We start from the raw sequence: 16,472 nt of genomic DNA on the forward strand, positions 1-16,472 counted from the left end.
CATTCCAATGGGAACCAATTGTGCCTCTCTTCTTGCCGCCGACTTATTTCTTTATTATTATGAGGCTGACTCCATAAAAGAACTTCTTAGGAAGAAAGATAGGAAGTTAGCAATACCCTTTAACTCTACTTTCCGCTATATAGATGACGTTCTTTCACTACGTAATTCAAAATTAGGTAACTATGTTAAACGCATCAATCCCATCGAACAAGAGATAAAGGATACAACATATACAGTTAAGTCGGCCTCATATCTTGACTTACATCTAGAAATTGACAATGAGGGTCGGTCGGTTTAAAACAAAACTTTACGACAAAAGAGATAATTTCAGCTTTCCAATTGTGAACTTTCCATTTCTAAGTAACAGCCTTCCAGCAGTACCTGTATACGGGGTATATATCTCCCAATTGATACGATATTCCCGTGCTTGCATTTTCTATTATGATTTTCTTGATGGAGGGTTGCTGCTCATAAGGCAGCTATTTAACCACGAGTTCCAAATCGTAAAGTTGAAATCATCCCTTCGTACATTTTACGGACGTCATCACGAGTTGGTTGACCGTTATGGAATGACCGTTTCACAAATGATATCGGATATGTTCCTTACATCGTAACTACAATCCCTTTCCCTTTCATGAATGTGACCTACTTAATTAAACCATTTACCGGATTTATTATAACATAAGCAACACGACGGGTGCCACATGTGGAGCAGGATCTGCCTACCCTTCCGGAGCACCTGAGATTACCCCTAGTTTTTGGTGGGGTTCGTGTTGCTTATTCTTTAGTTTTCTATGTTGTGTCATGTGTTCTATTGTTAATCTGTTGATCATTTTCATTTTTAGCCAGGCGTTGTCAGTTTATTTTCGATTTATGACTGTGACTGTCCCTCTGGTATCTTTTGTCCCTCTTTTATACATATATATATGTATTATTATTTTGTAAATAATTGAATGAATTCTTCCTTTAGTCAGAAAAATTATGTTTGGAAGAACCTGTGCGCATTTATATTATACAATTTTTTGCTTGATGGCTTGGAAATTTCAATCCAGGATTAAAATATTAATACTTTCCGTATGTATAATTTCACTACATAACTTTTGACAATGTTTCCTTGATAAGAATAAAGAGACGCATTCACATACTGGAGATCACATTAATAACAATGCTTCTGAGTTCTTCTTCCCAAACACTATAATACCTGTCGCTTATAAAATTGTAAGACAAAATCATTTTCACTTTGTGATTGTTTTTATAGGCTTTTTCTTTTACATATACATATAAATCATCCAGTCTTCTTATTAAGAAAGCCAGATGCACGTGGTGTCTACTTAATGTAACTTCGATTTACATGTTGGAAAAACCAATCTTTCATTGCGTCATAAAGCACTGACAATTCTCACAATGAATACCAAATAACGTTAAAGCTCTGTTATCCGTGGGTAAAACAGTTATGAATTTTATAAATATTAATTTTTCATTATGCCTTGAACTATATACACACAAACTGTCCGTCAATTATTCGATCACTGAATGAGATTTAGTACCCAATTTGTACGAAAACACGACGGTGCGACATATGGAGCAGAAATTGCCATTACGTTGTCTCCTTTATATTTTCCGCCTCTTTTTGTGTTTCCAAACTTAAGAACTATCTTATAATGCATATGCATCTTCTATTTATATCAAATATCTAATTAATGAGCATCAGTGACAGATCTTGAATTAAAGGTAAAAATTAAAATTCAGCTATAAACCAATTCTTATAGTATTTTTACAAGGTAATATCATTAAGTAATTTCGCTAAACGTGAAAATCAAGCTTTGTCCAATTTCACAGTTTTAAGTTCTATCCTATGTTCAAACGCATAGAACTATTACAACATTGCATGATACTTGTTCTTGTAATATAATGTAATCCTCCTGAAACCTAAGTTTGAATGATAAATTAACAATGCGTGTTGGTAGTTTACACAAACTACACATTAAAACACTCAAGCAGGTACAATTTAGATTTTTTTTTTAAAACAGCAACAATCATGACAATTTAAAAGAAAAATTACTCAATAATAAAATTAGGCACCTTTGCTGATGAAAATTTTAAGGATAGCCTTCATCTTTTGATTTAAAAGAGATTACGTGTTTTTTGTCGATGGGTTGATAGCGCAAAATAACTTAGAATATCTTTTGATCGCAATTTCTTGATATCTCAGTGTAAACATTTGAATACTAGTGTTATTCATTGCCCTAATCAAGTGTGCAAATTTTATTCTTTTTAAATAGTATTCTATTGAGCAGTTCCTATCGAATCGTTTATTAAACAAATGCATTAAGTTTTGTTATCTAGATTCGATGTTTTCTTAAAGTATAAGAAACTAAAGGTTTCATGCTAAAAATGTGTTTAAATCAATAAGGCTGCATAAGACAATACTGAAGTATCCAGCAGTCAGAAACAAATGTTGAGAATTGAATACTTTTTTATTAAAGCAAATTTTATTATTACAATCTATTTTAGAAAGATTTACAAGGCTGATATGCTTTCACCAGTTCTTTTTGATTTATAAAGGTTAAATTATTTGTTTACCAAAATTCAAGTGTACGCCCGGGCGTTTTGACGTCAACGTAGCTACACGCATGGCTTTACCTTTGTCCCGATTAAGGTAGCCTCGTTTAACCTTTTAACAATCATAAAAAAGTCTTTACATAACTCTTGGCCATTATTATAGGTAATTACCAACAGAAGCAAAAACAAATGTTGAGAATTGAATACTTTTTGATTAAAGTAAATTTTATTATTACAAGCTATTGTAGAAAGATTTACAAGGCTGATATGCTTTCACCAGTTCTTTTTGATTTATAAAGGTTAAAATATTTGTTTACCAAAATTCAAGTGTACGCCCGGGCGTTTTGACGTCAACGTAGCTACACGCATGGCTTTACCTTTGTCCCGATTAAGGTAGCCTCGTTTAACCTTTTAACAATCATAAAAAAGTCTTTACATAACTCTTGGCCATTATTATAGGTAATTACCAACAGAAGCAAAAACAAAACAAAACTGTGTAGCAATAAAAATATGTATACAACGCTTTTGAGGACATTTTTAAATTTTGAAAACTACCATCTAGACATGGTACACAAAAAGGAATAAACAGCTGCAAAATAAGCGCATTATATGCCCGTTGTCTTGTGTGTAAGTTTTATGCAATAATCATAAATAGTTTCTGAGATACAGCGCGACATGTGACACCCCCTTTTTATTTACAAAAAACTCAATATCTCTAAAATGAAGTTTTGAATTAAAACCAAGAAGTATACATATCTTAATATTAATGTAACAAAGAAGTGTGTAAAGTTTAAAGCAATAATCATAAATCGTTTTGAGATACGGCGCGACATGTAAAAAAACACTCCCCCTTTTTTTTCCAAAATACTCAATAACTCAAAGATGAAATTTTGAATCATCACAAAAAAGTACAGATCTTTAGATTGATATAATTAAGAAGTGTGCAAAGTTTTAAGCAATATTCATAAATTGTTTTTGAGATACGGCGCGACATGTGAAAAAAAACACATCGCTGTTTTAGTTACAAAGTCCGGTAGCTCAAAAAGTTTTAATCTTATTTTCACCAAAAAGTATACAAATTGTTTGATCATCATAAGAAACAACTATATTTAGTTTCATGAAATTTGGATAAGTCGTTCTCAAGTTACAGAGCAACATGTTTACGACGGACAGACAGACGGACAGACGGCATTTGTATACCATAATATGTCCCGTCAAAATTTTGACGGACGTATAAAAAATATATTTTGATGAAACTTTGATGATGACATCTGCAATAAAGTAAATGGAGTAATTGATGATATTGTAAAAATCCATAGTAGCCAACTTCATTTTTCAATAAAAGAATAATTTGGGTCCGTCAAGGTTCATCTTCCCTTATGAACAATAACCATTTCAATTTCTTTTTTGGTAGGTATATTTGATGCATATGTTTCAGCAAATCCTTAGTTTTTGAGTTCTAAATTTGAAATGAAGAGAAAAAATTAACCTGAAAATTACATTTTTATCAACGCAGTAAGATTCCCTTTACGTCATCGATTTTTTAAAGTCATATTAAATATTTCAATTATGATGGTTCCGATGTGGTTTGCATCCCGGTTCGTCTATATAACTTTGAGTCCTCTTTGATTGACATATCAACGGGTAGTTTTAGTGAATTTATCATTTCTTTATGGTATGATTTTATGTTTTCACTTTCGTCTGCTATGAAATGGTTTCGTTTTACCTTTGGATACATAAGAAATAGTCTTTGCAAATGTTCCAAATGTACCATGTATGGGTCAAGGGTGTGGAATAATATCTATAAATTTTATTAAATCTGTGAACTATTTCAATAAATTTTGTTAATTTATACATTTTCCAATATCTTTAGACAACGACGATGAGACTTGTTCTCTTTCAAATGATATCGAATACAGCTATGTGTTATTCTGATAACCCAAATATATCAAAATCGTTCACTGGGCTCCCTACTACATTACCTATAAGTTAAATAATTTGCTACTGATCCCCTACGGATCAATAGAGGGTTAGTAAAATCCATAAGGTGTGAGGTCAAAAGCCAATCTTCTATGGAATTTACTTACTTTCTCTGGAACCATAGGGAATCCTTAGTGAAGCGTTTAACTTATTTATCGCAAAAGGTACTTTTCCCATATACCCATATGAAATATACTGACCCCCTACGGATTACAATGTACCTCGTGACGGCGATCATCCATACAGAACACTATTAGCCCGGAGCGATAACAAATAGTTGGAACCTTTTTAATGAGGGGTTTTCAAAGTCATTAAACAAACTGACAAAGCCATGATAAAAAAAAGACAAAAAGACATACAGTACACAAAACACAACAACGAAAACTAAAGACTGTGCAACACGAACACCGCCAATAACCGGGGTTGATCTTAGATGCTCCGAAAGAGGAATTAGATCTTGCGAACCAAAAAAGTCATGTTCTAGTATATGTCAATGTCGAAAAAATCTACTTTTTGCAAGAGCCTTAACAACTGGAGAAGGGCATTGTAAAAGTCTTAACAATGGGGAATGGCGTTGTGAGTATCGCAACTGTGGAAGGGCGAGATTTACCAAACAATCAACAGTTCTTTTGGGGAATATAATAATATATAATATTTTAATAAGTATTTCAACTACTGAAATCACTAGCCAGTCAACACTGGGTTGTGAGTTCAAAAACAGCTTGTGCTGAAAGTTTATTAGCTTGCGATCATTCAATATCACCTGAATGAGGTATTAGATGTCGATAATATATAAAAGATTCGTTATAAATGTGAAAAAAAACATGCATACAGGACTTAGTTTGGTATTTACTGATGCATTGGTTAAATAATTTCGATAACATTATACTTACATGAAACTCGTTTCATATGACTTTAAAGTTACACAGTTCAACAGAAACAAACTATCACTCTTAAGTTTCCAATCTGAATGAAGGATTCCATCTACAGTGATATATATATAATGTCAACACTGAACATGTAAATTCGATCACCGCTCGTTGCAAGGCACGTTTGACTCCCGATCGGATCTCTACTTTAAACTGGCGGCCATAAACCATCTAAGGGCAGGGTTGGAAAAGTATTACTCGGTTGTGAAAACGTGGGTTTTCCCGGGATGGGTAATACTTGGTAATATGACTTTTCATGCTTATTTTCACACAAAAGAGTAACGACTTGTTGAAGTTTAACATTATAACTGAATATACACATTTTATACAGATAACCATTTAGAGTCATTCATGAAGATTAAAAATTCAATTTCTAACTTGTATCCACTAATTCTATGTCTGATGTAGGCAGAATACAAACTTTGCACATTTCATAACAACTTGTCAATTTTCTAAGCTTTGTTTCAATAATCTAATTTGAAACTATGAAAAATATGCATTTCATTGCACATTTTGCAGTGTTTAAGTAAATTGTAACTTTAAATTGTTATACAATCATATTGCTAAATAAATACCCTATGGGGACAGGTAAAGGCAACATTAGTATACTGCTGTTCGAAACTCATAAATCGATAGAAAAAAATAAATCCGGGTTACAAACTAAAACTGAGGGAAACGCATTAAATGCAAGTGGAGAACAACGACACAACATTAAAATGTAACACACACAAAAACGAACTAAGCATTAAACAAAATCCGATGAGAATAACAAATACATGAATTTGGGATAGAAAAGGCCATAGAAATCAAAAGGCTGATTATTGGTATATGAAAAAATCTGAGTTGTAATCTGAAGAGCTACTTTGATTATTGATGTACATAAACATATGCTAAAACTTAGTAAACATTTTTAGTAATGAACAAAAATGTTAAAGTAATGTTCCTTATATGTAATATATTTATTAAAAAGAACAAATTGAATTCTAACACTTTGACCAATCTAAATAAATGAGATTAAATGAACATACCATTAGTGAATATAAGTAAATGTCATAATTGCAAACAAAATATCTGTATGAGAACATAAAGATAAAGTAAATACACAAAAGATAAATGACAATTTATACAAGTAATATTAAAAGTATTGATGCAGTGACACATCATGTATTGGCACACCTAATACCACTGTCTAAGAGATCGACTATATTCTGCTACACACCGGACAACATGTACGTGACACAGCTTGCGAAAATGAACCGATTCACCTGTTTTAAAAAAATTGTCAGTGGTTTTCGACCGAGTTACATTTGAAACAGGATTTCGTCGTCAAGGATGCTTAATTTCACATTAAGCTGCACTGAATAATTGTCACTTAAAATGTCCCACCAGACTCCTCCTTAAAATCCAGGCCAGTATTTCATATTTCCAAATAATTATGATAAACACAAAAATATATTTGATCCATAAATGTTCCAATAAATAAAGGAAAATCAAGAAACAATACAGGGTGTTTCTCAATCAAAACCAGTTGAAATATTGTAAATATACGAAAAAGTTCTACGATAAATATAAAAAAGAAAACTTCTCACTTATAAATGCATTCACACTAAGTCAAACGTTGCGGTTTTTGTATTCCCAGTCCCATTTTCGGTCACCGTAACAGAAAATTCTGTGTTACCGAAATGAAACTCAACATCAAAATGACGAACTTCTTCGGATGGATTTGGAATTTCAATTTTGACAGTTCCAATATGATTGCATCCTAGTTCGTCAGTATACTTAGGGTCTTCTTTGTTAGACATAAAAACAGGTAGATCTAATCGTTCTTGAAATTTCTGTATGGTGTGAATTGATTCCTTGACTTTTGTTCCCAATGAAGTGACTTCGTTTAACTTTTTGACAATGCAAAAACAGTCTGTACATCTCTCCTCACCATTAACTATTTTTAATTTGGATTTGTCGTGAATACTGTGATCGAAAGAGTGTTTCAGTCTCAGGCCATATGTATATCGCATTACACGTGATGAAATATAATCTGGGTTTTGACCAAAGAGAACGGCTCCTTTTAACACGGACAATCCTGCATCGTCAGGGATAATGATTCGTTTATCAGGGAATTCCTTCCTTATGGCATGCTGAATCATTTCTGATTCGGAAAACCCTCCTACGAGAAGTAACATAGAGACACCTTTACATTGTTTAATTACTTTGGTTACTTGACTGATGATATCAATCATTGATTTTGAATATAAAGCTTTAAGGACATCAACTTCGGCTCTCATTTTGTCACCACGGAGGGAAATTTTATCACTCAGAGAGCAAGACAAAACAGTGGTAGGGAAATCTTCTCCAAAATCATTCTTACATAAAGTATCGAAAGCAACGAAGGGAACAGTAAAATTCATCTTCCCTAATTTATTGTGGTTTATGGTTCTTTTTACAGTTTCGAATTCTCTAAAAAGATCTAGATAAGCGGAGGGGTCAATCTTTGATAGACTATTCATTAAGGGTGCACCAACGATTTTCACCATCAACTGAAAAAACTCGGAATCGATGGACGTTCCACCACATGCATCACCAGTAGCTTGACATAATTCCTTCAGCTTCCCATTTTTCTGTTTTTCATGAACAGTTATGTCAGCAGTTCCTCCTGTAAGAATAAAGATATGAAAGTTCATACAGTTTCCACAACTGCCTTTTTATTATTTAAGTTAACATTGAATAACACATTTATTTCCTACACCGTATAACGTCTTAGTTCGATTATGTAACATCTAAGCCATAAATTATCCCAAAGGTGCTTTTAAAACCTTAATTAGCACAAGAAAAACACAAACAAAAAAGTTGTACGTGTTGTCGTTCTAAGCATACAAATTAAAACATCGTAAGTTGAAGTATACAGGCAAACAGGAAACCTAGCTGTCTGAAAGATACAGAAAGCACACCCATCAACCTTAGAACTCATTGCTGTCAAACAGTAAATCCCATATATGAGGTAATTTTGCTCAGTAACTCCTGCGAAAATATTGGTTGGAACAATGGACGGACAATGTGATTGCATCAGGAGCGTGGTGTTTACAGGTTTGTGTACTCTCTTAATCACGATCGCGAGTGCTTATAAATGTGAGGTACTCAGGAGAATGTTACCATTCACAGGAATTCTAGAAATCTAATTATTTGAAATAATACAACAAAACTTATGAATATTCTATTTTCATGTTTTATTTTACATTTGTACACATAGCTGCTAAATAAGTCGTAGAAAAGCGAGACCTTTGTCGTGTAATTTGTAATTGTTAGGCAAGAGATTTAGTAATCTACGTGTTAATATTCACCTCCCAAGTCAATGATCATATATTTCGTTCCTACTTCAGCCATCGTGAATCCTTCGCCTGCACCATTAAGTTTCTCAGTAGGAAGATATTGACAGTATATTGATGCAGCTTCAGGTTCCAAAGCGATCAGTAATTTTTTCCCTGGTATTCCGGCCTTCAAGATGTATTAGTCATTACAATCATTAAGCCACAGTTAACGTAAGTTCTAATTTGTGCATTCATTATTATTAATCTTCGACACGGGCAATTATCATGTAGTTCCCTAACATCTTAGAGTGAAATAGTACCAAACAAATTTCAAGTTCAGTTGTAAATATTGTAGTTTTCATCCATGCTAGTTTTTAAGATCTCAACAATTTACAGAATCGAAACTTATTTAAGAATAACGAACTAAAAGTATGTACATTTGTATTTTTAATTGGTTTAATTCATACCTGCCAACTTTTCAAAATGCCCATGGGGGTTTTATGTGAAATATGGTTCTTATAGTCCTACAAAACCTTCAAGGGGGCATTCAAAAATATTCTTATGTGGTTTGTTGGCTTCTTCGTGCTTTAACAAGCTCATAGCAATTGTTAAATTAATTGTTTTCTTTAAAATAGTGGACAAAATTGCTCTTACAAAATTTCCACTTGGGAGCCTCCATGGGGGAAATCCCCCGCAAATATATATATACATTGCTAAAGAAATGTTACACCCAATACACTTAAGTTATTGACGCTTTTGCTAATTAATGTGACACAGTGTAAATATCTCTTTACAACTATTGTGTTTTGGCTTGAAACCATTATTTTGTTTCAGCTTGTTTCTTATGCTTTATACAACTGTCTTCAAATGTATGTTATTTTAACTAAACGAAATTTTCTTACATTGTCTAAAGGAAACTGTTTCTTGTCAAGCTCACGTTGGAACTTTTGTCCCTCTAAATTTCGTCCACAAACATTACAAAGAATTTGGACAGATGTCTAATGTTAGAGTATTCTATGGTATATTAGGCGTATACAGATATAAGAAGATGTTGTATAAGTGCCAAAACTCCTGTCCTGCCTATTTTTTTTCAAATTTCATCCTAGCCCCCCATAAAAATCAAATGGTAGCTCCCTAAGAAGATGTGGTGTGAGTGCTAATGAGACAACTCTCCATCTAAGTAACAATTTGTAAAAGTAAACAATTCAAAGTACGGTCTTCAACAAGGAGCTCACATCGAACAGTAAGCTATAAAGGGCCCCAAAATAGACTCACTCCTATTATATCTTTTATCGTTACCTTTTCGGCACTTTTCCTCATAAATTGTTTTGCTGCGTCAGTCCATATGGCCGGAACAGTAAGCACCCATCTGATGTCTTTAACCGTCATTTTAATTCCCCGTTTGTCTAATGTTTCCATTAAATGGTCCTTCAGAGCTTGTATGGATAAAGCAAACACATCTATTGCTAATGCTGACTTTCCTGTTATATCCTCAATCAATGAGGTTTTTGACAAATGCTATAAATAAGATCAAATACGTTATATAAAGGTCATTCCTTCGTGTGATTCCCATGCTATGTTTTAAATATATACAATGTATCATAGACTAAGTAATGAACTAATGTATATTATCAAATGAAACTACAAGACCTGTTGAATTAAGAATCATCATAAATGTAGCGTTGTTGGATGACAGTCCTTATTATTTTTCTTTCTGTTTTTTTTCAGATTGTTTCTATTTTAACATAGCCATTTTGAACCCAATGAGACATCTATTCAGATAGACCAAATAGAAAAGATGCGAATAATTTCATAATACAATCTCAACAATGAGCAGAATCTGTGCTGTATCGTAATATTTCCATTTTTCATAAATCATGCTAACATACTAATATAACTAATGATTTGGTAGAATTAATTTATTTTCCCAAAAACAGCTGAGAAGGTTTGTATGTTGATGTGTTCTTTTAGTAAACTACATTAAGTATGTACTCACTCTGTCTTTCATATAGTAAATTTATAATTATTTTGTCAAAATAACAGGAAGACAAATTGTTCTTTAGGTAGAACAAACTTTCCATGCGATATTTTAGAAAGTCCAGATTGAAAATAGTGAAGCGATCGACACATTGGTTATAATTCATATGACTATTTTCTGCAGTTGATTATTCTGGATAAAGTACAGGAATTACGACTGTCGCTCGCCCATCTATAGCATGGGTTTCGCGATACAAAGCGGTTTATGGTTTTAATGCCAATATATGAGTATCTTCATACTCACTGCCTCAAGTAAACTCCAGTTATCGATGCATCAGCCGTTATGGGCAGATTAAATTCACTGAGTTCAGTCCGTTAAAAGCTATTAGCCAAAAAATACAAGTTAAACTAACCATGATAATGTACTTTGAATCTTCCGCCGCAGGACGTTTGCGCTTTTTCATAGGACATTTGCGCTTTTTATTATGGACACTTGCGCTTCAAATCATAGGACATTTGCGCTTTTTAAAAAAGGACATTTGCGCTTTTTATATAGGACAGTTGCGCTTTTGCAATATTTGGTTTTTATGACTATCCTCCCCTTTTATCTGGGCTTGGGACCTCCAGGTTTGACATTAAAGATTTTAAAATCATATTTTTCTTTATGATTAAAAGTTTTAAAATCGTTTCATAGCATATTTCATAGCACACTGGATATATGTTTTAAATATAAAAAAGAAGATGTGGTATGATTGTCAATGAGACAACTCTTCACAAGAGACCAAAATAACACAGAAATTAACCATTATAGGGCACAGGACGGCCTTCAACAATGCGCAAAGCCAATACCGCATAGTCAGCTATAAAAGGCCCCGAAATTACGATGTAAAACAATTCAAAGGTGAAAACTAACGGCCTAATTAAAATTTATATACAGCTTAAAGTTAACATTATAAAGACATAAAAACATGTGTAGTCATCACAGGTCAGTTTAGCTTGAAAACGGAAGCCTAAGGAGTGAACAAAAGCTCTTGTTATATTTCTGACTGGTATTTCGCCCTCATTTGTCCAAAGTATTTGAAGCGCAAATGTCCTATCGTTTTACAGGTAAAAAAGCGCAAACGTCCTGTGCCCGAATCTTCTACGAACAAAGAAGATATGCATGTGTGACGTGTGTGATCATTGCGAAACCCAATGTTGTTGAATGTTAAGTGCTTTATCAGAAATGGTAATGGAAGTGCTTAACTAGTGATAATCCAGGTTTCTCCAAATGTAGACGAAGTGCTAAAACCAGATGTCTGCGTCAATCAATGTATTCGGAAAAATTCAGGATAAATATTGTGATCGATTCTGTCATCCAAACATTTTAAGAAATTATAAATATTTGTCGAGTTATGTGCTTGTGTAAATTTGGAATAATCCAGTAAAATTTATTCTTGATTATTTAAATTCTTCTTTGTTATTTCAGTACTTATCTTAAATAAAACTGCTCCGGTGTACAACACTTTCAATTGTTTTGTTTTTTTTTTATATAGTTTCATTCTATAAATGTCATTCTATGAATTACATTTCATTCTAAAAATTCATTTCAGGCATTTTGTAAAATGCCATTCAATTTTTTCAGGCATTTTAGAAAATGCCATTCAATTTTTTCAGGCATTTTAGAAAATGCCATTCAATTTTTTCAGGCATTTTAGAAAATGCCTAAAGTTTTCAGGCATTTACAAAATGCCTAAATTTAGTAAATTCCTGTTACATTTTAGCAAGGTATTAGCATATTAGCAATGAAGTGGAATTGACAATTCATGCATAAATGATAGTAAGTATGCTTTATTTGTATCACCTTGCCTATCGATGACTTGAATGTGGTTTTCATCAACAGTTGGTAAACATTTCTGACCAGTAAAAAACAGTTTGAATGAACTGACTGCAATAAAAGCAGGAGAGCAACACTTACAGACAAGTCACAGTAATATTGGATTTTTTTTAATTTGTTTTCATTTGTCTGTTTGTTTTTTATTTATGTTAGTCAATGGTGGAAGCTGTTCCCTTTCATACACAATTTGTTGAAATTGCTTGAAATAACCATATGATTCAAAGACTTTTGGTCGTACGAACTTCCATAATAGCAATTACCTTATTTTTAAAGAGTTTCATTTTAAATCGATGAAAGTAGTAGAAATCTTCATGTTCTTTATCCATCATGAGGTCGGAGTATTGGTTTTCTGCTTCATAACCAAATGAAACAAATTTCTTGTCCTTGTCAAGTAAAAGAACTGTTGGAGTCTTTAATGAAAGCAGCTGTCTCCCACCGGCATTCCAAGCTTGATTAGCATGGATTTTTAGCGGGTCTTTCTTGAAATCACTTCTAGTCGAAAATGCATATCCAGAATATGTGGTACCAAAATCTATTGCAGCTACTAGAAGATGGTCGGAGTCGTCCATTCTATTCTTCTTTCTTGCGTTCTCTGTAAAAGTGAATGAAAGGGAAATTATTATATAAATAACACATAGCTGAGAGGGTGATAGAGCAGATTGGTACCCCTCGAAAAAGCATTGTCAACTTTGGCTTCGCCGCGGTTGACAATTTTTTCTCGGGGTACCAATCTGCTCTATAACCCTCTCAGCTATGCGTTAATTAATTTATTATACTGAATGTCCTTTCATTATTGTCTTTTAGAGATGAATTTTATTTAAAAGTAGTTTCTATGACGTCACTTACATAAAGTTACAGATATTAGAAAAATTAACAGACAAGTGAAGCGAGATGTTTTTGGCAGTCAAATAATCGAATCTTTTAAAGTATTGTTTTTAATATTTTTTTGCAATTTCAATTGATTGTCCCTTAAATTATCGATTTTTGATTGGTCCGGACGAATGGGTGACATTAAAAAAAATTGTCACCCTCTCAGCCATGTGAAAGAGTAAATTAACACCCGCGTAATTAGCCAATCAAAATATGGCATTTTAACGTGAAGTATAATGATTTTAATTGTCTTATGATAAGGTAGACAACCTAAATATATCTCTAACAAAGCACGCAAACACATGACATGAAGATGTTGATATTTAGAATCTGAATTTTCGTTGTTAGGTACCAATATAACTGACATATATATGGCACAAACAGCAGTGTTAAACCAAAAATTCTACTAAAATTAAATTTTGATGTAATACAGATCGACTTGATTTGCATTAGGATGGTAATGTATACTCTGGTATAATACATTCAAATATCAATCTTACTCTAAAACGAAAAAAACGGTATACACGTGCTTACAAACGCAATAAATTTCGAATCCAGTTTTTAGTTAATAATTCTGAGTTTTACATTGATAAAATTTACCAAATTAACATTAAAAAATGGAGGAATCAAAGGTAAAACTTTGGAAAAACTTACCAAATTTTCACTGGAATTTTGAGGAAGTAAAAAGCAAATACGCCTGCGTCGTTTACCTGTTTACCTGTTTATTGTTTTAATTACATGATCATTAATTATGATAATAATGTCATATCTACCCATTTCAAAAATATAAAAATTACAGGGAACCTAGTTTATTGACAAACATGCATGTCTTATAATCTTCAAAATGATATATTATTGACTGTTAATATTCAGATGGTATCGAAACAATCGACTTGTAAAATCAAATCAAATCAATTCAAATAATTTTATTGGTGTAAATTCCAATACAGGAATGATACCAGCTGACTTGTATGTAATATCATTAAACATAGATTGCCTTACAATGTAATTTAACACACTATGTAATATGTGAATATTACATTGTTTAAAATATTTGCCAAATGATAAAAAAAAAAACGCAATATTTCGCTAGACAAACTATAAATTTATTAATTATTTAAATGCACAGTAATTACTCTTATCATCTGTTTTGCATGGTTGCTTTGGAAAAAAAGAATTTATAAAACAATTTAGAAATATGTTTCGTGGTAAGTAAGTAAGTACGTAATTTTTATTGGTTTAAAATCCAAAATTACAGGATTGATACCAAGACAATACAAATTTGTTATACACAAACATACAAACATATATATATCATACCAAATTCATAAACATTATATGAGGAGGTGGTACCACAAAGTTATTTAGTGCTTAAATTAGGGCTTAAAATACACCCTTGTTTTACCCCAACTGAGGAATTAAAAAAATCAGTGATACCTTCCGAGATCTTTTTTTTCCGAGAATGGTAACAACATATATCTATTAATTACTATAAAGTAACACAAATTTCAGGTCTCATTATAACACACTGGCTTTTTAATAAAATGCAGGGCATGCACGAGAAATTAAGAGCACAGACACGAAACACGAAAAAAAATAAAGGGAAACACGAAGCACGCAAATAGAGCAAAAAAACGAGAAAACGGCAAATAAAACGTCAAAACACGAAAATACGGGAAATAAACAGGCGGAAAACGTTGCATGAAAATATCCCTTTACCACCATCATTTACTGTGAGGCGCGAATCATAGTCAAAATTGTCGTATTTAAGGATCACCTGGCTAGAAAGTTACATATAACAGTTTTTTAATTTTTTTTCATACATATATCACTAAAATTCAAGCGACTGTGATTTGACTGATTCAGTATTTTCTAAGATTTTAGGGAATTTTTCCACATCTCGTATGAAGAACGCTTATATTCTGTAAATTGTGGTGAAAATTATTTTCAGTACTTTCATTGGCGGATCCGGGGGTTGGAAAAACCTCCCTTTTTTGGCCGATCAATGCATTTGGTTACAATGTACCAATAAAATTACATGAGCGCAGCCATTTTATGAAGGGAACATGACATAGAGATAAAAATAGATGGCTCTCTGTGATTGGTTGTTATATCTTTTATATATTTTTCTTCTGGAAAGCATTATGAATGAAGTTTCATGCAAGCACAAATTTGTCCTTAAATGTATAGTATGAAGGGCCGGAAATATTTTTTTTATGTTACTCAAAATTAGGGAAATTTTTCTGCGAAATCGTCAGGTATCGTGAAAAACCCCAAAATTCACCAAGAAAGGCCATAGGACCATATATATATTTGAGTGCGGTAAAATCGCAAATAGATACCGAGCTTCAATTAGACATCAGCAGTTTTTCCATAATTAGTTTATTAAAAGCGCCTTTTAAGGAAATAATTGCTGAAAATAGCATTGCCGGCAATGGGGCCACCATTTAGTACTTTATATATCCATTTGGTGAACATATAGTTTGACACACCCCCCCCTTTTTTTTTGTCAGGCTGGGTAGGGATCCCCTCTTTTTAAAATGGTGGGACCCACCCCTAACTATCAAACTGATTTTCTGTCGTCTCAAAAGATAAATTCTTTATTTCATCATTTCTGATTGTAATATTGCCTGGGACTAGTTTAATGATAATCAATGACAAATTCGTATAATAGTCCCAGATGATTGCTTGATTTATTTATTTTCCAGTTTTTTCCTACTTTTACATTTTGTTTCATTTTTCTTTATTCTAAATATTTTTGCAATTATTCTCTATGCTGTAAACCTCATGTAGATCCTTATTTATCCTATATTAGTCCCAGCATCTATGTATCTAATATAGAATACAGGCGCGGATCCAGCCATTTTAAAAAGGGGGGTTCCCAACCCAGAGTAAAGGGGGGTTCCAACTATATGCTCCCATTCAAATGCATTGATCAACAAAAAAGGGGGAATTCCAACCCCCGGAACCCCCCCC

At 32.8% G+C, this 16,472-nt stretch overlaps 1 protein-coding gene across 1 annotated transcript; it reads right to left on the reverse strand.

Moving 5' to 3' along the window:
• Positions 1–6,946: 6,946 nt before the first annotated feature.
• On the reverse strand, positions 6,947–13,224 carry LOC139501422 (heat shock 70 kDa protein 12B-like). The gene is made up of 4 exons (XM_071290498.1): positions 12,887–13,224; positions 10,073–10,291; positions 8,807–8,960; positions 6,947–8,121 (listed from the first exon to the last, which is right to left on the reverse strand). The coding sequence occupies exons 1-4, from the start codon at positions 13,193–13,195 to the stop codon at positions 7,073–7,075; spliced, it is 1,731 nt and encodes a 576-aa protein (XP_071146599.1). The 5' UTR covers positions 13,196–13,224; the 3' UTR covers positions 6,947–7,072.
• Between the last annotated feature and the right edge of the window lie 3,248 nt (positions 13,225–16,472).

This window comes from Mytilus edulis, chromosome 13 (genome assembly GCF_963676685.1).
Source record: "Mytilus edulis chromosome 13, xbMytEdul2.2, whole genome shotgun sequence".
NCBI classification, from domain to species: Eukaryota; Metazoa; Mollusca; class Bivalvia; order Mytilida; family Mytilidae; genus Mytilus; species Mytilus edulis.

What these genes read in the sequence shown, in the direction of transcription:
- LOC139501422 (XM_071290498.1), bottom strand. Translation starts at nt 13,195, where the DNA reads ATGGACGACTCCGACCATCTTCTAGTAGCTGCAATAGATTTTGGTACC. An exon ending in TGAGGAAAAGTGCCGAAAAG is followed by an intron (nt 8,961 to 10,072) that starts GTAACGATAAAA and finishes TACATCTTGAAG; the next exon opens with GCCGGAATACCAGGGAAAAA. An exon ending in TATGATCATTGACTTGGGAG is followed by an intron (nt 8,122 to 8,806) that starts GTGAATATTAAC and finishes TTATTCTTACAG; the next exon opens with GAGGAACTGCTGACATAACT.